At 40.3% G+C, this 25,012-nt stretch overlaps 1 protein-coding gene across 2 annotated transcripts in view; it reads right to left on the minus strand.

Annotated features, from left to right (window-relative positions):
• CENPP (centromere protein P) overlaps positions 1–25,012 on the minus strand; it is a 286,574-nt gene that overhangs the window by 260,572 nt on the left and 990 nt on the right. For both annotated transcript variants that reach the window (XM_033236781.1, XM_033236783.1), the window contains exons 2-4: positions 19,063–19,244; positions 11,976–12,064; positions 2,777–2,865 (exon numbers count right to left, since the gene is read on the minus strand). In XM_033236781.1, coding sequence (XP_033092672.1) covers positions 2,777–2,865; positions 11,976–12,064; positions 19,063–19,244 — 360 coding nt within the window. The remainder of the gene's footprint in view (positions 1–2,776; positions 2,866–11,975; positions 12,065–19,062; positions 19,245–25,012) is intronic.

Here is a 25,012-nt window from a genome sequence, read left to right on the forward strand (position 1 = left end):
GAAAAAATGAAGATAAATATACAAAAACATGTTTTATCAGCCAGGCATGGTGGCTCACACCTGTAATCCTGGCACTTTGGGAGGCCATAGTGGATCATTTGAGGTCGGGAGTTCAAGACCAGCCTGGTCAACGTGGTGAAACCCTGTCTCTACCAAAAATGCAAAAAAAGAAAAACCAAAAAAAAAAAAAAAGAAAGAAGGAAAATTAGCTGGGCATGGTGGCTGGATGCCTGTAATCCCAGCTACTCAGGAGGCTGAGGCAAGAGAATTGCTTGAACCTGGGAGGCGGAGGTTGCAGTGAGCCAAGATCATGCCATTCCACTCCAGCCTGGATGACAGAGTAAGACTCTATCTCAAAAACACAAAACAAGTTTTGTCTTATTTTTAATTGCTTTAAAAAATAATTGACAGTCTACGGCAAAAATAGTAACAATGCCCTGAGACATTTGAAACACGTAAAAGTATATGACAATTGTATGACAATAATAATGCAACAGTTGAAGGAAAATAAATGGAAAGTATACTGTTGTTCTTCTAGTACATGTGAAATGTTTACTATTTAAAGTGAAGGTAGACTGTGATAAGGGAAGATCAAGGTAGAAACAAGAGTCAATAAAATAATGACTAAATATTTTTCAAAACCTGAAGATACCAATCCTGTCTGAAAAACTACAGATCTATAATGAAAAACTAAAAATAAATTCATAAGTAGGCATATAACATTTAAATTGCATAACATCTGAGATAAAGAAAGAAACTCCAAGAGAAGTAACTTACACAAGGTAATTGAATCTAGACTAAAATCCAGGTCTTCCGACCTATGTTCAGTACCCTTTCTTTTTTTTTTTTTTTTTTGAGATGGAGTCTCGCTCTGTCACCCAGGCTGGAGTCCAGTGGCCGGATCTCAGCTCACTGCAAGCTCCGCCTCCCGGGTTTACGCCATTCTCCTGCCTCAGCCTCCCGAGTAGCTGGGACTACAGGCGCCCGCCATCTCGCCCGGCTAGTTTTTTGTATTTTTTAATAGAGACGGGGTTTCACCGTGTTAGCCAGGATGGTCTCGATCTCCTGACCTCGTGATCCGCCCGCCTCGGCCTCCCAAAGTGCTGGGATTACAGTTCAGTACCCTTTCTAAAATACCAGTCACTCTCCACAAAATGGGAACCCAGTCTAAAAAACTGCCCAAAAAGCTGAGATTAAATATTTATTAAGTAACTATAATATGCTCATTACTACAGGAAGAGAGATATCTCACTATTCTTCCTTTTGTATTTCCAAATAGCAGATGCTACTTCCAAACCATGGTCTGAACAAAAGGAAATATGTGATCTCTGCCATGATACAACACTTTCTTGGTATTCTCCCTACTTCTCAAACAGTTCCTTTTCTAATTCCTTTGCAGGATCCTTCCCTTCTATTCAGTCAGTATATTTTAGAATTCCTCAAGGCTCAGTTCTAGGGCCTTTTCTACTTTCACTCTATATTCCTTCATAGGCAATGTCATTCCTGCTCAAGGCTTGAATTCCTACCCAATAGAAGATAATTCCAGTGTTCTATATCTCCCACCCCCACCTTTTCTGTGCTGCCTCTTTCTCATTTTTATTTCAGTGTTTTCAAAGGCACTCAAGTCCCATATGTCCAAAATAAAGTCATAATCTCACCTGACAATGGTCCTCTTCTAACCTTCCCTTAACAGCAGACAGAACCACTATAATCAAAGAGTCATCCCCTGTGAATGACCTCTAATCCCTTTTACTCAAGCAATCCCATGCCCACTGATTTTTGCTTCCAAATTATCCCCCAAATCCATCTAGCTAAGTACCATCATTTCAGTCCAAACTACAAACTTCTCTTGCCTGAACAGTTTTAAAAGACTAGTCATTGACTCATTTGTATCAATGATTGCACCCCTTCATTCCATTTCCCTATAGCATCCAGAATAATTCTTTCTAGGATGCCACACTTTTGCTTTCCTCAGGCCCTGCTCAAAACTTTTCAATAGTTTCACTTGGTCCTGGGACTGTAATAAAACTCTTTATACCAAATTCCTGGTAGTATGGACCTCATCTAACTTCCTAGCCTCATCTTACACCATTCTCCTAGGCTCTTGCCTCCACCTGCCACTGTGGTCCTGTGTCAACTGCTCACAGATGCCGTGCTCCCTGCTGGCACAGTGCTCAGCAAAGTTATGCCCTCTTTGTTAGTTCACACCTACTCATTTTTCCGATGTCAGCTCAAGCTTCAGGAAATGATATCATGTTCTCTTTGCTGGTCAAATTCCTGATAAACACTTTGGGAGGCTAAGGCAGGAGGACTGCTTAAGCGTAGGAGTTTGAGACCAACCTGGGCAACACAGTGAGACCCCATCACTAATTTAAAAACAAAATATAGAAATAATAAAAAACAAAAATTCCTGATATACACTTCAACAGCATTATGTAACTCTCCTCTGTAGCATGGCCATAATTATATATTTACTTCTGCCATTATTTGATTAATATCTGACTTCTCCACTAGACTGTCAATCCCATGAGGACTGAGGATTGTATCTTTTGTTTGCTCACATTTTAATACCCAGCACATAGTGAATGTGCAATAAATATAAACTAAATGAAAGAATGATAGATATAGAGAATACGAGCTTAAATATAAGCCACAATAGTGGTGTTATACTTTCAGAGAAGACCTACTTACTTACTAAGAAAAGGAAAAGGTAAACTTAAAACTGTAAAGTGTAAATTTACTTTTTTTCTCTAAAAAAGTTTGTTAAATAGCTTACCTAGACACAAATTCACTTAATTCTGAGCATTCTGTGGGCTCCATTATTATGTTGAGGTCAGTAACAGCAGAAGATAATCTCTCCTTATTCTAAAATAAAGATAAAAATTTATGTATCAAAGCATGGTAAACTTCAAAAAGACAAAAATACTTTTGAAATATGCAAAATGAAATGCCACCAAATAAAAGGAAACAGTAATCAAGAAATGAAACCAAAAATATTGGTTATTAAAAGAATGAAGTCAGATCCTTATTCTATAACAAAAACCAAAATGAACTCCAAATGAATTACTTATGTAAATTAAACACTGAAACAATAAAATATGAGGAGAAAATACAAACTTTTAATTTATTAAGTGAAGAAAGACTTTCTAAGCAAAATTAGAAAAAATTAGCAAATACGATTAAATAAAAACACAAAATAGCAAAGTAAAAAAATGACTAAATTATAATAAAAGAGAAGCAATAAACTGAGCTAAATATTTACCATAAACGTGACAAAGGGATATGGAAAAGGAAAAGGATATGAACTAAAAATTCAGAAGTGAAAACAATTTACATGTACGAAAATGTTCGATCTCAAGCAGGCATGGTCGCTCATGCCTATTAGCACTTTGGGAGGCTGAGGTGGGCAAATCACCTGAGGTCAGGCATTTGAGATCAGTCTGGCCAAAATGATGAAACCCTGTCTCTACTAAAAATACAAAAAATTAGTTGGGTGTGGTGGTGGGCGCCTGTAATTCCAGCTACTTGGGAGGCTGAGGCAGAAGAATCGCTTGAATCTGGGAGGCAGAGGTTGCAGTGAGCCGAGATCGCGCCACTGCACTCCAGCCTGGCGACAGAGCAAGACTTCCGTCTCCAAAAAAAAAAAGAAAGAAAGAAAGTTCAATCTCGCCAGTAATAACTGTAAATTAAAACAACAAGATAAGATGCCCCTTTTTTTTTTTTGGAGACGGAGTCTCACTCTGTTGACAGGCTGGAGTGCAGCGGCGCAATCTCGGCTCACTGCAACCTCTGCCTCCCGGATTCAAGCGATTCTTCTGCCTCAGCCTCCCCAGTAGCTGGGACTACAGGCGCCCGCCACCACATCCAGCTAATTTTTGTATTTTTAGTAGAGACGGGGTTTCACCATGTCGGCCAGGATGGTCTCAATCTCTTGACCTCGTGATCCCCCGGTCTCTGCCTCCCAAAGTGCTGGGATTACAGGCGTGAGCCACTGCACCTGGCGGACAAGATGCCATTTCTACCTATCAAATGAGCAAAGACTAAAAATGTTAATCCTAGCAAATGTACTGAAACCTAGCATAACCCTTTTAGAAATCACTGTGACAACGCATATCTTAAAGATATTCCTAATCTGTCCCAGTAATTTAACTTCTGAGAATCTATCCTTAAGCACTGTAATGAGAAATGAAGACAAAGATCTATGAATAAGTATATTCATAACAGTACTACTTATCACAGAAAACAAAAACAACTGTATACTCAGTGATGGGGATTGTTAAACTATTTTGATCTGCAGATTCAGATTTTCCCTTTTACTTTAGTAAAATTTCTTCTATTATGTATTTGCCTATAATTTCTCTTTACTTTTGTTGCTATTCTTGTTTTTGGAAAAATCATATATTGGCTCTCCATTGTCTGTCTTCTAGATTTATTATCTTCCTTTCAATTGCTTTCACAGATGAGTTTTCTCAAGCATATCCCCCATATTCAATTCCCTTATACTGATAATGTAGCTTTCAGTACTATAATCATTTCATTCTTTTCTTTTTCTCTCAGCTTTCTTTTTCTCTTACTCAATTTTCTTTATACTTTGAGAGTCAGAACAGCTTTTATACAACATGCTCTTTTATTTCCTGGATTAACTATTCTTAACTGAATTTGTCTGCATTTCCTTAACTTCCTTCCTTTTTATGTTAGCATTTTTGCCGTGATTTTAAATCACATTGCCCGATATGATGATGAAAGAACTCCGTTCCATCTTTTTTTTTTTTTTTTTTTTGAGACGGAGTCTCGCTCTGTTGCCCAGGCTGGAGTGCAGTGGCTCAGTCTCGGCTCACTGCAAGCTCTGCCTCCCGGGTTCACGCCATTCTCCTGCCTCAGCCTCCCAAGTAGCTGGGAATACGGGCACCCGCCACCACGCCCAGCTAATTTTTTGTATTTTTAGTAGAGACGGGGTTTCACCGTGTTAGCCAGGATGGTCTCGATCTCCTGACCTCATGATCCACCAGCTTTGGCCTCCCAAAGTGCTGGGATTACAGGCATGAGCCACCACATCCGGCCCCGTTCCATCTTTGTGCTCTGAACTCTGTGGCTCCTATTTGTTACAAACAGCAGTAAATCCAGCAATTTTTGCTATTTCCTAAGACTACAGTGAGTGGAAACTCCTTGACTCTCTTTCTCATTTCTCTAGATACTATCTGACTGCCCCTTAATATGCTGAGCTGTTGGAGAAAGAGATACTGATGGCTTACAGTCACTGCTTAGTTTTTCATCTACTTGAGGGAAGGGTAGAAATTACCAGGAGAAGGTGCAGTTCAAGTAAGCTCTCTGTGGGCATCCTACCACCATTTCTAATCAACACATAAATTCCAGAAGCACTCTTACAACTCAATTTTAAAAAAGATAACCCAATTTAAAACTGGGCCAAAGATCTGAATAGACATGTCTCCAAAGATGATACATGAATGGCCAATAAGCACATGAAAAGATGCTCAACATCATTAGTCACCATCAGGTAGTTCCATTTGACCTGGTAATTCCACTCCTGGTTATACATCCCCACAAAACGAAAACTTAAGTCCACTTAAAAACTCGTACACAGGGCTGAACATAGTGGCTCATGTCTCTGATCCCAACACTTTGGGAGGCTGAGGCAGGACTACCTGAGCTCAGAAGTTCAAGACCAGCCTGGGCAATACAGTGAGACCCCATCTCTACAATGATAAATGCCAAAGTGGGGCTGGGCCTTGAAAATATTATGCTAAGTAAAAGAAGCCAGACAACATAGACCACATATTATATAACTCTATTTCTATGAAATGTCCAAAATAAGCAAATCCATAGAGAGAAAACTGGTTCTTTGTGGTTGGGTGAAAGAAGGGGGAATTGAAGGGTGACAGGTAAAGAATATAGGGTTTCTTGGCCGGGAGCGGTGACTCACACCTGTAATACCAGCACTTTGGGAAGCCGAGGCGGTCAGGAGTTGGAGACCATCCTGGCCAACATGGGGAAACCCCATCTCTACTAAAAATACAAAAAATTAGCTGGGCGTGGTGGCGGGCGCCTGTAATCCCAGCTACTTGGGAGGCTGAGGCAGGAGAATCGCTTGAATCTGGGAGGCGGAGGTTGCAGCGAGCCAAGATCGCGCCACTGCACTCTAGCCTCCACAACACAGCAAGACTCGGTCTCGAAAAGAATAACAATAATAATAATAAATAACAAACTTGTGAAACAAAGCTTGTATTCCAAATACATTATATCTTAAAAAAAACACTGAACTATACACTTTAAACTGGTAAGTTACATGGTATGTGAATTATATCTCAATAGAACTGTTACCAGAAAAAAAAAAGAGAGGAGAGAAACGAAAAGGAAAGAAAAAGTCTCAGGGGCACATCTGGTCTCTTGGTGTAGATACATGTTAGATTTCAGCTTTTCACCCATTAGGATAGGCAAAAAAAATTTTTTTGTTTGGGTTATAGAATCCTGTTTAACAACTCAAAAGCTGACTTCAAAATATTGTTTTTCCACCTCTCCCCTGCTTGTGGTACTGCTAACTAGGTCAATTCTCCCCAGTTGGTAAATAAGGGAAGAGACCTTATAAACAATCTGACCTCAAAGCCCCTACATGAGTCTCAGCAGCACATTCCTTTCTACTATGGTCCATTTAAGCCCACAGTTCTCATTCTCCTCTACAACTGAAGGATCATGGGTAGAGATCTTTAGGAAAAGGGTGCCATTAAGTTGGTCCTTTTTTTTTTTTTTTTTTTTAAGACAGAGTTTTGGTCTATTGCCCAGGCTGGAATGCAGTGGTTCAATCACAGCTCATTGTGACCTTGAATTAGTGGGCTCAAGCAATCCTCCTATCTCAGCCTCCCAAGTGGCTAGGACTATATAGCCACCAAGCCTGGCTAATTTTTTTTTAATTAGAAAAAATTTTCTTTTTTAGAGACAAGGTCTCGCTATGTTGCCCAGGCTGGCTTCTAATTCCTGGGCTCAAGCTATCCTCCTGCCTTGGCTTCCCTCAGTGCTGGGATTATAGGCGTGAGCCATTGTGGCCAGCCTAACTTTGTAAAACTTATAAACCCCTTATGAAGCACCCTGTATCGGATTTCAGTGTTTAGAATCAAATGTCATTAATCTCAAACAGATTTCCTGTGGAGCCTGTGATAATGGAATTGTATTCTCTTCCATTTAAAAAATTGCTTATTTTTTGAATAATTTTGTTCATTTCATTGGGACAGAAGTTATGGAAACATACTTAACCTGCCACTTTCCCCACAAACTCCTACCCATCTAATTGACTATATTGCTTGGATTATGGAAAGCTGATAAATGTTAATTCTGATGGCCTTACAACTCTTCACAAATGTAGTACTAAGAACACCAGAAAGTAAATCTGGCCAACAGAGCTCTATGTCCCAACCACCTTGGACAACAATAGCTGCACCAACATGAGTAATCATTTAAACTCTCTGGATCCATTTACTTATAAAATAACAGGGTTGACCCAGACAAACTATAAGTCATCATTGTGTTCTAACATTCTATTAACATGATTTGAGGTCATGTTTAGTTCAAATATTATATTAATATAACTTTATTACAACAATATTCTGTAAATTGAGGGTTTTACTATTTAGATTACTTTTTAATTTTCAGATAGCTAAACCTCTCCCTCTAGTGGAAATTTTATTTTTAAAAAATGTTTTAGAACACACAAGGTTGCTCTGTCTTTTTTTTTTTTTTATCAGTCTTCACAGTAAAAATGTAAAACTGTGCTCAGTATGTAAAATGGTAAAACTATGTTAGAAGGCAATTTGCCACTATCAATCAGAATTTATAAGTTTCCTTTGACCCCACAATTCTACTAGATATGTTCCTAAAGGCATACATACACAAGTTGGTATAGAATATGCTAGAATTTACCATTAAATAATAAAAATTTCAAAAGCTTTTCATCAGCTTATTACATCAGAATTGTAAGCAATTGTTTTTCCCTCCCCAAGTAAGAACTCTTGGTGCCTCTTACACAACTGACTCCAAAAACCCTGTTGACTCCAGAGCTGTCTATAATTTCTTCCAACACCTTGTTTACCAGTCTGGTCTTCAAGAAGAATCATAAAATCTAAAAGGCTCAGAGAGAAAGTGAGAGTTCTTAACACAGCCAGGGAGAATAAACTCTTTCTGTAGCACTTTGTTAGTAAAACCAATCATTCCCAAAACACCTACACACTTTTAAATGTGAACAATGACAACTCATCTCTCTTTAGAGACTCAGCAATTACTAGGTTCTATGTCTTTCAAAGAATATATCAACAGTCCCTCTCCTTAGATTTTTTTGTCCCCCTGCATCCCCTAAAGCATATAGGACAGAAACTGCTAGTGGTCCCCTCTATTTATACTTTTTTCTTGTCCCAGTTTTCCATTGGTCATATGGCCAAGCATAATGAAGACTAAATTTCCAGCACCCTTTATATGAATTTGTTGGCCAATAGAATATAAGTGAAAATGATGAGTGTACAACTTCCAGAAAGTGTCCTTTCAAAGAACAGGTGAGCCTTTCTTTGCCCATCCTCTTCCTGATACCCGAAATGCTAATATGATCATTGCACCATGACTTGAAGCCATGTGTGGCTGATGGTAGCACTTGATTATCATAAAACCACCCTATTAGCCCTTGAAAACATACAAGTTTACTTAAGTAATAGAGAAATACACTTCTAGTACATTTTTAAGTTTTCTGTGAGGCACAGCTCAACTGATTCTAATTCATTCAGATGTGAGCTAACAGCATAAGCTTAGGCCATTACCAAACGGTCACAAAATTTTCAATCATGCTTTCGTGGCACGAGGATGAGAATATCAGCATAAAATACTGTTGAGGTCTGGGTCAGTGCCAACACTGTCTGGTAGGAGGCAGAGTGTGGCCACATCAGCAGGGGTTGCAGGACCTAAGCGGCAGGACATCTACCGCCTGGCTTCTGTCCTGTCTGTGCTGCCCTGGGGTGGTTACCCAGGCCCAGCAGGCCAAACCACGCAGTAGTTCATGATGGGAATGACTCTGGTCAGGCAGCAGTCATTCTTCAGGAGCATATCACATTATCAAAAATGTCTTCTATACCGTGACCTCATCCTTATCTGACTCAGGAAGGCATCAAATTACTATTTGATACTTTCCATCAGACGTTTAAGGTGACTGAAGTATGCAACTTAAATAAAGTGAAGATATTGCAGTCTATGTTGGATATTATAGTCTATGTTATGTCTCATGCCATAGCCCCACTAAGAAGCATACCAATCAATCTTAGGGTACAACCCATCCTGGAAGGTACAACTCCACTAAGAAGCTCATTCATCTCAATGTCAGAGGATAATCTTTCCCTTTTCACTTGGATTTGTGGACAAGCCTCTCAAGGACAAGACTAATTCTGCCCACAACGGAGCTTCCCTCTGCATAACCTATGAGGCAACTGTGAAAAAGATGAACTCTTACAGTAGAAAAAGCCTGCAAGACCCCAAGGCTGCTAGGATTCCCCTGAGCAGTTTCCTGGACATATATACTAGAGTGCAGACATTTTTGGAGATGGAAGTGGACCACGGGATTATGATTCCACCAACCTGCCATGGGTTGCAGGCTTGGCCCATTAATGGATGCCAGCATACAGAAGAGCATTCAGTAGATTACCACTCTCAGGTCAAGTTCACATCAGCCACAAAGAAAGAAAATATAGTCAGTCAGACTATGAAACCTTTTACAGAGGGACAACATCCAGGAATCCAGCAGCCGCCTAAAGGAAAAGCCTGGGGTGGTGGCACAGGTTGTCCAGCCTAAATGATACCAATCCATTTGGGTCCATTCTCTGCTTTAGTCTTCAGCAAACGATCTTTGTGGTCATGCATGTGATATCTCCTTGGTGACCTTGTCCATCCCCAAGGCCTAGTGCCCATCTGGGAACAATGTCAGTCCCAGAGCCACTTACCACCCATGCCCTTGACACACTGAACATGCTGAAATGTGTTTTATATTCTGCTCAACTGGCCTTGGCAATGCTACACTGCACCTTTTCTTGGTCACTTTGGCAGTGTAAGAGTGATACTCTAAGACGAGTACAAGCTAGGAGCTTTGCCATCAAATGAGGGGGTCTAGACAACCCCTAGCCCATCCTCAGCCTGCCAGAGCCAGTAATAGCAAATGGAGACTTGGATTGCAAAGAGAAGCAAAACTTCCAGACCCAGGTAACTGTACCAAATCCTTGGGACTAGTTAGGGAGTGGCTATCTGACACAGACGGAGGAAAGGTCCTGACTCCATAACCAACTCCTGTCTCATACAAAATGGGAAACTTGGGACAATTTTTGTGGCTAAGAACACTGATGAAAAGGATACGGAATACGGGCACATGACCCTGAATATAAGCATGCAGCTTGTCAATAGGACTCAGTTACAGTAAATACTCTACATCACTTTAGTTATCTGATGAGCTGAGGTCAACGCAGCCTCACTGCCCTTCCCTGTTCTGTTCCTCCTCTTTGCACACATTCCGTTGGCCCAACTGGCAAAACCAACTGGTTGAAACTGCTTTCTCTGGCTTTCAACTTTTCTTGGAGTCAGCCTTTGAAGGTGGTTGAGCCCTGTTCTGCTGCACCCTGGCCAGTGGGGTTACTTATTATCATTCTGTCTGCTTTCGCTTTCCTGCTTCCTGATATTATGTGAAGGTCTTAGCCAAATGAATCTTCTTCCCTCTGTTGTGTCTCAGCAGTTCAGTACAATGTGCAAGATCATCCAGCCCCCAGGAGCATTCAGATGGCTGCGGTCCCAGATAACCACAACCTCATGAGAGGCCCTGAGCAAGGACACCCAAATGAGTGGCTCCAAAATTCCTGACCCACAGAAAATAGGTGAGATAATTAATACACAGAGTCAGTCCTCCCTATCTATGGTTCTACATTCATAGATTGACCAACGGCAGACCAAAAATATTTGAAAAAAATATCTACAGATGCAGATGGTTGCATCTGTACTGAACATGTACAAGTTGTTTTTCTCATAATTATTCCCTAAATGATATACTATAGTAACCATTTCATAGCATTTACATTGTATTGGGTATTAGAAGTAATCTAAAAACGATTTAAAGTATAAAGGAGGATGTGTGTACATTATAGGCAAATACTACACCATCTTGTATAAGGGACTTAAGCATCCGTGGATTTTGGTACTACAGGGAGTCCTGGAACCAATCCCTCACAGATACTGAGGGATGATTGTATTTTTGGTGGTTTTTTTGTATGTGTGACAGAGTCTCACTCTGTTACCCAGGCTCAAGTACAGTAGCACAATCACAGCTCACTGTAGCCTCGATCTCTTAGGCTCAAGCAATCCTTCCACCTCAGCCTCCGGAGTAGCTGGGAGCTCAGGTGCACACCACCACGCCTGGCTAATTTTTAATTTTTTTGTAGAGACAGGGTCTCACTACATTGCCCAGGCTGGTCTCAAACTCCTGGGCTCAAGCAATCCTCCTGCCTCGGCCTCCCAAAATGCTGAGACTACAGGTGTGACCCACCATGTTTGGCCTATTTTGGGTTGTTTTAAAATGCTAAATATTATGGAGATTGATGAAGCAGCAATAGATAACTAATAGATATTAGATGGTTGGCATATCACCTAACTACTGATGACACCCAGGACTATTCCCACAACCTCATGGAATTGCACTGGGAGCCCAGGAGCATCTTGCCACCTGTCCTTCAATAAAGCACCTATGGCTTTCACAGCAACCCTACCATATGCAGTTGCTGGGCTATTAACACCTGAAATTTTGAAAATGTACCACTTTGCACAAATGTGCTATGAATGGGGGCCCTGGCTCATGAACTCCTCTTCAGATCCACCACTGTTGAAGGCTGGGGTGTGGGAATTGTTTATCTCATAGGAGAAGTATCTCTGTTATGACAACATGCTTCTTAATTTACCTGAATTTCCAGAATCTGAAATTCAAGTTGAAATGTAACCATGTGGCAATTTCCTGATAATCTGTGTCTCTGTAGAACTTTTCTTATACCTGTAAACCAGAAAAACAAACATTTTGTTTGCAAATAACCATTTTCTTCAAATGCTAATTATTTAATTTTGTGTGAATATCTACAATACATGTAGGTATATGTGTGAAAGTGTGCATTAGCAATTACACTGAAAAACTTGGGAAGAATGTAAACCAAATTGATTATCTTTGCAAAATAAAATTAATGATAACTTGTGTTTCTAGTTTTCTTTTTTTTTTTTTTCCAGACCGAGTTTCGCTCTTGTTGCCTGGGCTAGAGTGTAATGGTGCGATCTTGGCTCGCTGCAACCTCCACCTCCCAGGTTCAAGCAATTCTCCTGCCTCAGCCTCCTGAGTAGCTGGGATTACAGGTATGCACCACCACATCTGGTTAATTTTTTGTATTTTTAGTAGACACGGGGTTTCACCATACTGGTCAGGTTGGTCTCAAACTTCCGACTTCAGGTGATTCACCCACCTCGGCCTCCCAAAGTGCTGGGATTATAGGCATGAGTCACCGTACCTGGTCAAGTTTTCAACTATACCAAAAGTTATGGTAAGAAGTAGAAATGTACTAGTATAACCCTAGACAAATTTGAATCATGTTAACTGTTCAATGGTTTTTATTTTTCCAACACTATCTAGTTCTTAAAGGCAGTAAATTGAATCCATGCGTTTACCTCTGCTATTTCTCAAAACTGCACTAAAATGACAGTGATAAATGACATTTTTGAGATATAACATGCATACATTTGAATGCATAAAATGCCCTATTCTTTTTTTTCTTTTTTTTTTTTTTTTTTTTGAGACAGAGTCTCACTCTGTCACCCAGGCTGGAGTGCAGTGACCGGATCTCAGCTCACTGCAAGCTCCGCCTCCCGGGTTTATGCCATTCTCCTGCCTCAGCCTCCTGAGTAGCTGGGACTACAGGCGCCTGCCACCTAGCCCAGCTAGTTTTTTGTATTTTTTAGAGACAGGGTTTCATCATGTTAGCCAGGATGGTCTCGATCTCCTGACCTTGTCATCCACCCGTCTCGGCCTCCCAAAGTGCTGGGATTACAGGCTTGAGCCACTGCGCCCAACCTCCATAAAATGCCCTATTCTTAAGTATACAGCTCAATATTTCTTTTTACACATGTGGTTGTCCAGGTAACTACCACTCAGACTACGCCACAAGAATTTCATAGAACCTGTAAGGTTCCTTAATGTCCTTTCCCAGGCTATACCCTACCCCCAAGAGGTAAGTAAGCATGATCTAGACTTCATGTAGTCATCTAGTTTTGCTAATAATGTTACTTTTAGAAGGGCATGATTCTACAAGGATAAAGGGAACACGGAAAATAAGAACAATTGGATTTGAGAAGCTGGAAATCAGATGGATGAACTAGACAGCACATGGACAAGTGAAAGTGACCTGGTAGAGCCAGGAAAACTGAAACCTAAGCCAGCAAATGAGGAAAACCCAGAAGCAAGTCCATTTACACAGGAGAATACCAGACGGGTTATTATGAATCAGCAGTACCAAGTACCTTTATAGGAGGTGAACCTGGGGCTCAAAATAGGAAGACTGATTAAAGGTTTGTTCAATAAGCAGCTAGGAAAAAAAGACAGAATGGTACAAACTGACATAATTTGCCTCCTAATTAGATGTACTGGTAAGAACAAAATATCACTTTCATAGTTTTCCTGCCAAAATTGCACAGGAATGTCATCAAGAGGAAACTATCAGAAAAAAAAGAGATTGAAGAACAATCTATAATACAAGTGGTCTTCAAATATGTCAATGTCATAAGAGACAGAGAAGACTGACCAGATTAAGAAGACTAAAGAGACATAACAGCTAGACGCAACGCTTAATCATGGAATTAGATGTGGAATTGTTTAAATGAATGGCTGTGGAATACTCACTATGGTTAAGATGTCAGTTCTTCCCAACGTTGATCTGTACATTCACTACAATCCAATCAAAATTCCAGCAAGTTACTTTCTGGATATCAACAAAATGATTATCAAGTTTACATGGAATGGTAAAAACTCAGAAAAGCCAGAATAATTTTCAAGAAAAAGAAAGTTTAAGAACTTAAACAACCTGATTTAGAGACTTACTAAAAGTTTAAGAACTTAAACGACCTGATTTAGAGACTTACTATAAAGCTACAGTAATCAAGAAAGTATGGTATTAGTGAAAGAGTAGACAAATAGGTCAGCAGAACAGAAGAGAAAGTCTAGAAATAGACTCACACAGATATAGTCAACTGATAATTGACAAAGGAGCAAAGGCAGTTCAATGGAGAAAGGATAGTCTTTTCAACAAAAGGTGCTGGAACAACTGAACATCCACATGCGAAAAAAAAAAAAATCTAGACACTGACTTTATACCTTTCACAAAAATTAACTCAAAATTTATTACAGTTCTAAATATAAAATACAAAACTAAAACTCCTACAAGGTAATATAGGAGAAAATCTAGATGACCTTGGGCTTTGTCCATAAAAATAAATATGCCAAAAATGTGGTAAAGAAAAAATGCAGATGGAATCCTGGAAGTAATCTACAGCAGCCACTTTATTTTGCACATAAGAAATCAGATCCAGAGAGACTTACTAATCTGTCCAGTCTCCAGGCTTTATTTTTTATGTCCAGGTTTTATTTTTTCTTTATGGAACACTATGCATACATAAATTGCATATAAATATATGTAGCATGACAAATTTTCAGTTCGATGCTTTTTAACTTGAACACACTGATTTTTATTTTATTTTATTTTATTTATTTTATTTTATTTTTTACTTTTCAGATGGAGTTTAGTTCTGTCGCCCAAGCTGGAGTGTGGTGGCAGCATCTCCGATCACTGCAACCTCTGCCTCCCGAGCAGCTTGGAATACAGACATGCCCCACCATGGCCCGCTAATTTTTGTGTTTTTAGTAGAGACAGACTTCACCATGTTGGCCAGGCTGGTCTCGAACTCCTGACCTCAAGTGATTCACCCGTCTTGGTTTCCCAAATGCTGGGACTACAGGCGTGAGCCACCACACCCTTTTTTTTTTGTTTTTGTTTTTGTTTTTTTTGAGACAGGGTCTCACTGCCATCAAGGCTGAAGCGCAGTGGTGCAGTCTCAGCTCACTGCAACCTCCACCTCCCAGCTTCAAGCCATTCTCCTGCCTCAGCTACTCGAGCAGCTGGGACTACAGGAATGCATCACAACGCCTAGCTAATTTTTGTATTTTTAGTAGAGACGGGGTTTTACCATGTTAGCCAGGCTGGTCTTAAACTCCTGACCCCAAGTGACCTGCCCACCTCGGCCTCCCAAAGTGCTGGGATTACAGGCGTGAGCCACTGCACCCGGCCTGATTTTTAAATAATGAGTAAGGGTGTATTTTTAACAAAGTTTAAGGACCACAGAAGAGGATTAGTCCTTCAAAACAATCAATCCATGTATCAAGCCCATCCACATATTTTTAACAACATACATTTAAAGCTCATTAAAAGACAAGAATAAAAACTATAAATTAAAAAACTACTCTCGGCCGGGCACAGTGGCTCACACCTGTAATCCCAGCACTTTGGGAGGCCAAGGCAGGCAGATCACGAGGTCAGGAGATCAAGATCATCCTGGCCAATGTGGTGAAACCCTGTCTCTACTAAAAATGCAAAAATTAGCCAGGCACAGCAGAGTGCGCCTGTAGTCCCCGCTACGTGGGAGGCTAAGGCAGGAGAACTGCTTGAATCCACGAGGCAGAGGCTACAGCGAGCTGAGATTGCACCACTGCACTCCAGCCTGGGCGACAGGGCAAGACTCTGTCTCAAAAACAAACAAACAAACAAACAAAAAACCCAAAAAACAAACAAAAAAAACTACTCTCATTACTTTGCGGTAACACTTAATTTTGGACTCCAAATTCCATTACTTAGTTTGTAAACCGACTCTTACAGAATCAAGATGGAGAATTTAAAAGAATCATCATAGGCACTAAAGGAAATTCCAAAAGAAGAGTTCTAAAAATGTTTGGAGAAATAAAAGCATAGCTGCAATAAAGTCTACATTCTTCACACATGATTATTTCGAAGGAAATCAAGATCATTTGATTACCTAGCTTCAGCTACATTCATTAACACACCACAGAAACTGTGTGTGCCCAATTAATAGCTATGGAAAACGATAATGACTTCAAATAGCTCTTTGTCTTTCCAACAGCATTTGGCCAAGTGCCTGGGCCAGACACAGTAATTATCTGATTAATTAAAGATTTGATGGCATCATACGTCACCAAACACATCCATTAAATCAAACTGTTTTGTTCTCAGTTTAATAGATTAAAAATCCTCAAAATACAATAGTATTAGAAAAACTATTTTGAACAATACTGTATCACTTCTGTTAGGAACAACTATTCACTTTTGCCTGGCAACTTTTTTCCGTGTCATAACAAACAGAAAATGTGACATAAGAAAATACAGTCTTCGATGACAAGGCTTTCAAGCATTTTTAACCTGTGAAGCCTAATAGCTGTTTAACTTCTTTATGAAATCATACAATGATTGTGAAAAAGAGAAACAGAAATATTGGAAAACCAGTGACACTGACACTACATCGTCACAAGGCTTATTCTGATAGAACCCTTTCACATGCAGATTATACTACATATGCCTATTACTGTCAGTTTGTATTACTATTTTCCTGTTCAAAATATTTTTTGTAGACTGGGCTCAGTGGCTCATGCCTGTAATCTCAGCACTTTGGGAGGCCAAGGCAGGCAGACCACTGAGGTCAGGAGTTCGAGACCAGCCTGGCCAACATGGTGAAACCCCATTTCTACCAAAAATATAAAAATTAGCCGGGCATGATGGCATGCACCTACAATCCCAGCTACTCTGAAGGCTGAGGCAGGGGAATCACTTGAACCTGAGACGTGGAGGCTGCAGGGAACTGAGATTACACCACTGCACTCCAGCCTGGGTGACAGTGGAAAACTCCATCTCAAAAAAACAAAACAAACAAACAAACAAAAAAAAGAAAGAACAACAAAAAAACAAAAAACAAGATATTTCTCTTCCCATACCATTACTCTTGCTAAATTATTTCACAATTAATTTCAAGAAATTCCTACAACTACTTAGATTTCTGGCTTTAAAATATTCCTTCTTTATAATTTTTATGTTTTTCCAAGTTTGCTAAAATAAGCATATATTACTCACAGACAGAAAAAAAAGCATTTCAATTCTTGTGATGTCCCTTTCTGAAATCTCCCATTCAAACCACATTAGCTTTGTCCTGACTCTACGCCTACTCTTCATGCTGCGGCTTTTCAGCTAGTAAAAGTCTTATACTCGGCCTATCCTCATTCTCTATTCTCTCTGCATTCCATCTCTTCCTTTCAAGTAATTTAAGTCTCCAAATTCCATCACTCTGTTTCTATATGTAATTCAGTCACCCTGCAGTGGCTGCCCAAGACCCTCTCCCCTGTCACGAGGGTTATTTTCAGTGGAAAAGTCAGGAAACACACCAAAAATGATTTCTGCTTTTGGGAATGTTATTCTTGACAACCAAAGTTCTTGACATCCAGTTGCACAGCTGCAGTAGCTTCCCTTTATCTCTTAGTGCATCACAGATCTTTGGCAATAAAATCTAGTCACTGGGACCAGAAACCTTCCTTCCGGCAAAAGGTCCAGCTGCTAAAACATTTATCTTGGCAGCTTTCATGTCAGTGCTGAACAACTCCTAAGATGTATAAATTAATGGTGCTGTTGTTTATTCACTTATTACTATTTACTTGACTATTAAGGTACTTAATGATAGGCCGGGCGCGGTGGCTCAAGCCTGTAATCCCAGCACTTTGGGAGGCCGAGACGGGCGGATCATGAGGTCAGGAGATCGAGACCATCCTGGCTAACATGATGAAACCCCGTCTCTACTAAAAAATACAAAAAACTAGCCGGGCGACGTGGCGGGCGCCTGTAGTCCCAGCTGCTTGGGAGGCTGAGGCAGGAGAATGGCATAAACCCGGGAGGCGGAGCTTGCAGTGAGCTGAGACCCGGCCACTGCACTCCAGCCTGGGCGGCAGAGCGAGACTCCGTCTCAAAAAAAAAAAAAAGAAAAAAAGAAACTCTGTCTGTTCTTTAATATTTACCTCAGGCAGCTTATTTATTTTTATTTTTTTTAAATGGAGTCTTTCTCTGTCCCCCAGGGTGGAGTGCAACAGCACAATCTCGGCTCACTGCAATTTCCACCTCCCAGGTTCAAGTGAGTCTCCTGGCTCAGCCTCCCAAGTGGCTTAGATTACAGGTGCCCACCACCACATCCGGCTAATTTTTGCATCTTTAGTAGAGACAGAGTTTCACCATGTTGGCCAGGCTGGTCTCAAACTCCCGACCCTAGGTGATCCACACGCCTCGGCCTCCTAAAAGCTGGGATTACAGGCACAGTCATGGCGCCCGGCCCAGGCAGCTTTTTGAACACCATGATGTTCAAAAGATATGTGAGTAAACAGGTTTACCACAACCATACTTTTATATACTTACCTTGTAGAATTTTAATTCAATATTATGACAACCAATTTTTTTTTTTAATCATTATACTTTAAGTTCTAGGGTACATGTGCACAACATGCAGGTTTGTTACATACATATACATGTGCCATGTTGGTGTGCTGCACCCATTAACTCATCATTTACATTAGGTATATCTCCTAATACTATCCCCCCTCTTCTCCCCGCCCATGACAAGCCCCAGTGTGTGATGTTCCCCTTCCTGTGTCCAAGTGTGCTTATTGTTCAATTCCCACTTATGAGTGAGAACATGTGGTGTTTGGTTTTTTGTCCTTGCGATAGTTTGCTGAGAATGATGGTTTCCAGCTTCATCCATGTCCCTACAAAGGACATGAACTCATCCTTTTTCATGGTTGCATAGTATTCCATGGTGTAGATGTGCCACATTTTCTCAATCCAGTATGACAACCAATTTCTTATGCATAATAAGGAAAGCTTCAATACTATGTCTAGATTTTTAAAAAATGCTTACTCTTTTCTGCCATCTCAGTGCTTGTTAGGTCTTCTGTGTGCTTGGAGTAATTTCTTATATTGATGCCAGTAAGCGTACTTAGAAATGAAAGTTCTGATTCTAAATGTCCAAGCTGATTTTTCAGATCTTTTGAAGACTTCCATCCTTCCGAAGTGAATTGGTGTATGGCTTGAAAAGATTTTCTAAAAGGCAAATATCAAAAATAATCACTCCAATTACTAACATGTGTTTCATCTAATACCCCCATTTTCCTCAAAGCATTCCCATTTTGTCCCTCTTACTCTCTTCCTACAAGTCCCCTTCCCCCATTTAAAAAAAAAAAAAAAAAATTTTCCCAAAACCAGTGTGGTTACTAACACTGCCTTTTTTTTTTTTTTTTTTTTTTTTTTTTTAAAAAAAAAAGAGATGTGGTCTCTCGCTGTCACCCGGGCTAGAATGCAGTGGTGTAATCATAGTGCACTGCAGCCTTGAACTCCCAGGCTCAAAGGATCCTCCTGAGTAGCTGGGACCACAGGTGTGCCACTGTGCCTAGTTAATTTCTTTTTCCTTTTTGTAGAGACACGGTTTTGCTTTATTACCCAGGCTGGTCTTAAACTCCTGGCTTCAAGCCTCAGCCTCCCAGCATGTTGGATTACAGGCGTGAGCCACCATGCCCAGCCCACAATCTTTAATTTCAACAAAAAACATATGTAACCAAATTATACTTCCAAATTTCCACCTATTAGAAATACTTTTAAAATTAATTATAACAGGAGTACTTTGCAAAATTACAATATGAGTTCTGACCCATGAAATTCCAGCCTAAATGTCTGATATACCTCTCAAATTATTTTAAAAGATGTCTTAAAATTAAAAAAATAGGCCGGGCGCGGCGGCTCACACCTGTAATCCCAGCACTTTGGAAGGCCGTGGCGCGTGGATCACAAGGTCAGGAGATCAAGACCATCCCGGCTAACACGGTGAAACCCTGTCTCTACTAAAAATACAAAAAATTAGCCGGGTGTGGTGGCGGGTGCCTGTAGTCCCAGCTACTCGGGAGGCTGAGCAGGAGAAAGGTGTGAACCCGGGAGGCGGAGCTTGCAGTGAGTAGAGATTGTGCTACTGCACTCCAGCCTGGGTGACAGAGCGAGACTCCATTTCAAAAAAAAAAAAAGAAATTAAAAAATAAAGTCAATTAGCTAACTTTAATTTCTAAAAGTAAACATCACAGAACATTTTATAGTAAGAGATTTTTCAGGAAAAAGAAATAGCAAATCTCTTTAAACATCACTATAGCTAGACATTCTTCATTGAGAACATACAAATATATTTTCCTTGAGAAAAAGAATGAAATTTTAGTTGGCCTGGTGCAGGGGCTCACGCCTGTAATCCCAGCACTTTGGGAGGCCAAGGCAGGTGAGTTACTTGAGGTCAGGAATTTGAGACCAGTCTGGCCAACATGGTGAAATCTCTTGTCTACTAAAAATGCAAAAAAGTAGCCTGGCATGGTGGCAGGTGCCTGTAATCCCAGCTACCCAGGAGGCCGAGGCAGGAGAATTGCTTGAGTCTGGGAGGCAGAGGTTGCAGTGAGCCAAGATCATGCCACTGCACTCCAGCTTGGGCAACAAAGTTAAGGCTCCGTCTCCAAAAAAAAAAAAAAAACAGAAAAAATTTAAAAAACTTTTTAAAAAGAAGAAATTTTAGCTAATAATTGTGTTAGATGGTATTTTATTTTTTGTCATCCATTATTTCCTTTAAACACTGCTACATTCTACACTATTGACTTTTCCTGCCAGCTTAAAACATCCCTTCCTTGGATTCTTGGGCATAATTATCCCAATTCTCATTAGATATCTTGGGTCGGCTTCTTGTCTCCAACATTAGAGGAAAACCCAAACACTCTTACTTCTGCTGTCCTAAATATGTATTCTTTCATTCTGCAGGAACACTAAATGATTAGCCTTAGCTCCTCTATGCCAGTAACTCTTAAAATATACCTCTAACCGTATATCTCTTCTTCCTGCAAGGTAGATCTAGCTTGATATCTCACCAAATGGTTTCTCTTGGAACCTGCTTTTCCTCTAAATTATCCTACATTTGTTAATAATAAAATCTTTCTCTTGGTATGTCAGGCTCTAGAGAAGTTATCCTTGGCTCCTTCACTTGCCTGACATCTGGACTTACTGCCATCCTTTCTTCTCACATAACTATTCTTCCTTTTGTATTTCTAATTCTACTACATTAGTCAATGCTCTTATGACCTTATACCATCTCTACACAGAATAATCTAACGCTATAGTCTTCACACTGAGAACCCAATCTGTAAAAATTGTTTCAAATTTTGTTTTAATGCTAATTTAAAATGTTAATTTTAAATTAACATTTTAAATCATGAAACTACCACAGCCTCTTTTGCATTTGCCATCGTAGACTGATGCCCCCACAAATTACATTAAATATAGAAGTAAAGGAAAAAAGAACAGAGTGGGTGCAGCGACTCACTCCTGTAATCCCAGCACTTTGGGAGGCTGAGGCAGCCCAGGAGTTCGAGACCAGTCTGGAAAACATGGCAAAACCCCATGTCTACCAAAAAATACACACACAAAACAAAACAAAACAAAACAAAAACAAATTATCTGGGCGTAGTGGCAGGTGCCATGCCTTCAGTCCCAACTACTTGGCTGGTAGAGGGTCACTAAGGCAGGACGGTTGCTTGAGCATGGGAGGTGGAGTTTGCAGTGAGTCATAATCATGCCACTGCACTTCAGCCTGGGCAACAGAGTGAGACCCTATCTCAAAAAACAAAACAAAAAAGAAAAAGAAAAAAGAACAGAGATAATCTTCCTATATAAATGATGAGTGGCCGGGCATGGTGGCTCACGCCTGTAATCCCAGAACTTTGGGATGCTGAGGTGGGCAGATCACCTGAGGTCAGGAGTTCAAGACCAGCCTGCCCAACATGGTGAAACCCTGACTCTACTAAAAATACAAAAAATTAGCTGGGCATGGTGGCAGATGCCTGTAATCCCAGCTACTCAGGAGGCTGAGGCAGGAGACTCGCTTGAACTTGGGAGACAGAGGTTGCAGTGAGCTGAGATCGCACCACCACACTCCAAAACTGTCTCAAAAAAAAAAAAAAGTCATAAATATAAATGAGCTTCTGACAAGTGAACACTAAATGTCACAGCAAGCTATGAATGAAAATTTCAAGGTATTTCCAATAGAGCAAAGTGGTAAGAGAACCAAGTCATCATTAAAAGCTGGATATGCAGAACTCATAAAAGAACCTGAAGTTGTCAGAGTGGCCAGTAGGGAGTTCGTGTTTAATAGGTATGGTGTTTCAGTTTGGGGAGATGAAACAGTTCTGAAGATGAACAGTGGTGACGGCAGTACAACAATGTGCAAGTGTTTAATGCCATTGAGCTGAACACTTAACAATGGTTAAAATAGTAAATCTTATGTATATTTTGCCACAAAAAGAAAATCTGCATATTCTTATTCATAGCAGCTATTTAGTTTGAGCAAAATATTTGTGTATTTCAACTAATGATGTTAGTTTGAGCTATTTTGGATTTGTTTGAATTTTATTCACTTTGTGATTTTATTATTGGTAAGTCTGTCTTCATAGCATAAAAATTTGTCAGAATTAGGAGCTTGCAAAAATTTTTTTTCCTTTAAAATGAATCTATACACAAGTTTAAAGGTCAATCGTCTACTGTGTTAGTCACTATTATGAGGCAAGTACTCTTCTAAATGAACTACATATATTAACTCAATTAGTCCTCACAGCAACCCAAAAACTTGGGTATAATTTTACCACGGAGGAAACTGAAGCACAGAAAGTGGGAGCTCACTTAACCAAGATCACTCAGCCAATAGCAGAGACAGTATTTGAAAGCAGGCAATTTGGCTCCACAGTGTGGACACATGGATATAGCCGAATAATTTAGCTCCAATTTTCCTACCTCCAATCCATCCAACCACTTATAATCACTTAAAAAAATAGCTTGGTACACAAGTCCCAATCCTCCTCCACTATAGTGAAAAGAAACCTCATGGTTAAATCCAAACACCCTGGACTGACATTTAATGTCTTCCACAATATGGACTCTTCTGACTTTCCAATTTAACCACTGAGAAGTCCCAGATTATATAAATAATTTACTAAGAACTAAAAATAAAATCCTACCCCACCCCCACAATCACCCAAACCGACTCCCTCTTGGTCAAGGGGACCCCAAAGAAACCTTAAAAACTCAGCTCTTAACCATGACAGGACAGGAGGTCAGACACACCTCATTATAGCCCTTCCTATTTGGGATATAGACACAACTGACCAGCATTAATGTTAAAACCGAGATCGTAAGAGTTGCAGAACAGACTGTGGCAATAAGATACCAAATTATAAATAAGACCTAAGGCCATGCCAGGCAAGGATTAAGTCACATACCTCCTACACTTAAAAGAATGAACTATCACTTTGGGAGGCCGAGGCAGGTGGATCACCTGAGGTCGAGAGTTCAAGACCAGCCTGACCAACATGGAGAAACCCTGTCTCTACTAAAAATACAAAATTAGCCAGGGTGGTGGCGCATGCCTGTAATCCCAGCTACTCAGGAGGCTGAGGCACGAGAATCGCTTGAAACCGGGAGGCGGAGGTTGCGGTGAGCCGAGATCGCGCCATTGCACTCTAGCCTGGACAAAAAGAGCGAAACTCTCAAAAAAAAAAAAAAAAAAAAAAAAGAACTATGTTCTAACTGCCACAATTTTTTTTTCTCCAGTGGCTAAACAAGCACTGGCCTCCAGATAAGCGATACTGAAATAATTGCAGTTCATCCACCACCAGATGCTAACTGATTCCCCTGTTCCACAGGCTTTGATAGGACAAGAGAATGATTTCAAAAATTTTTCTTTTGATAAGATCACCAACCATGGACTTCTCCTAACAGGTTTACAAAGCCTGTGTACTTAAGCACCTTTGCTTCCCTCCTTCAACTTTTGACATACAGGGCCTAATTGTAATGCATTTAAATGTTAAGTCAGCTCCCCAAAATGAACATGGAATGTATGTAATATGCATGTTTATTCAGTACACGTGAGCACATCTCCCTTCGTGAATATTCATAGCCCCTCCTATAACCTGTTGTAATATGTATACCTAGCCCACTCATCCATCATAAATCCCTGCCCCAACCCCTCCTCTTCCAAAGTGCGGGCCTTTATGCTTTGCCTGAGACTATGCTTTCCAGCCTGTCAGGATGGCCACTTTGCAGGCTGCAACCCTTTTTAAGAAACAGTCGCTCAAAATTTGCAGATCTCATGATTTTTCAGTTGACACTACTTTACCATGTGGACTAATGAAATCTTGTGGCTAGTAAAGAAACCACTTTTCCCCAGTTTTTAAACTTCAAAGTGTGCACACAAATCATCTGTTAGGGCAGGGTATCTTTTTTTAAATGCAGATTCTGATTCAGTTGGTCAGGATGTCGCTCTAACAAACCGCCAGGTGACGCTAAAGCGTCCCACCTGTGGAGCACACCTCAAGTAGCAACGGTCTTTAATACATTGACTCTCACTTGAGGAGGGCACACCTGTTTCCTCTCCCTTTTACCAGTCACAGCTTCCTCTACTTTCACGACCGCACGCAGACATTTTCTGTAGATCTCCTCCTTCCCATTTTCTGCCAATTCTTCTCCAGTTAGCTCAGGGGAAAAAAAAAAAAAAAAAAAACTCATTCTCTCTGCACCTGTGTCAAATTAGTCTTGACTCAAAAATTGAAGACAGTTTGTTTTCGAGAGGCTTCCATGTTTGAGATGATGATACATAATTACAGTTGCAGAGCTTTTCTCTCCCTCTCCTTCAACAAAGCAAAAGTGCCCAAACTTTGGAGTTAAATTTTTGGGTTCCTAATCCATCTCTGACAATTCCTTTCTCTGGAACCTTGGACGAGCTACCTAACTCCTCTGAGCCT

Source organism: Trachypithecus francoisi, unplaced genomic scaffold, assembly GCF_009764315.1.
Source record: "Trachypithecus francoisi isolate TF-2019V2 unplaced genomic scaffold, Tfra_2.0 Lachesis_group16, whole genome shotgun sequence".
Classification (NCBI taxonomy): Eukaryota; Metazoa; Chordata; class Mammalia; order Primates; family Cercopithecidae; genus Trachypithecus; species Trachypithecus francoisi.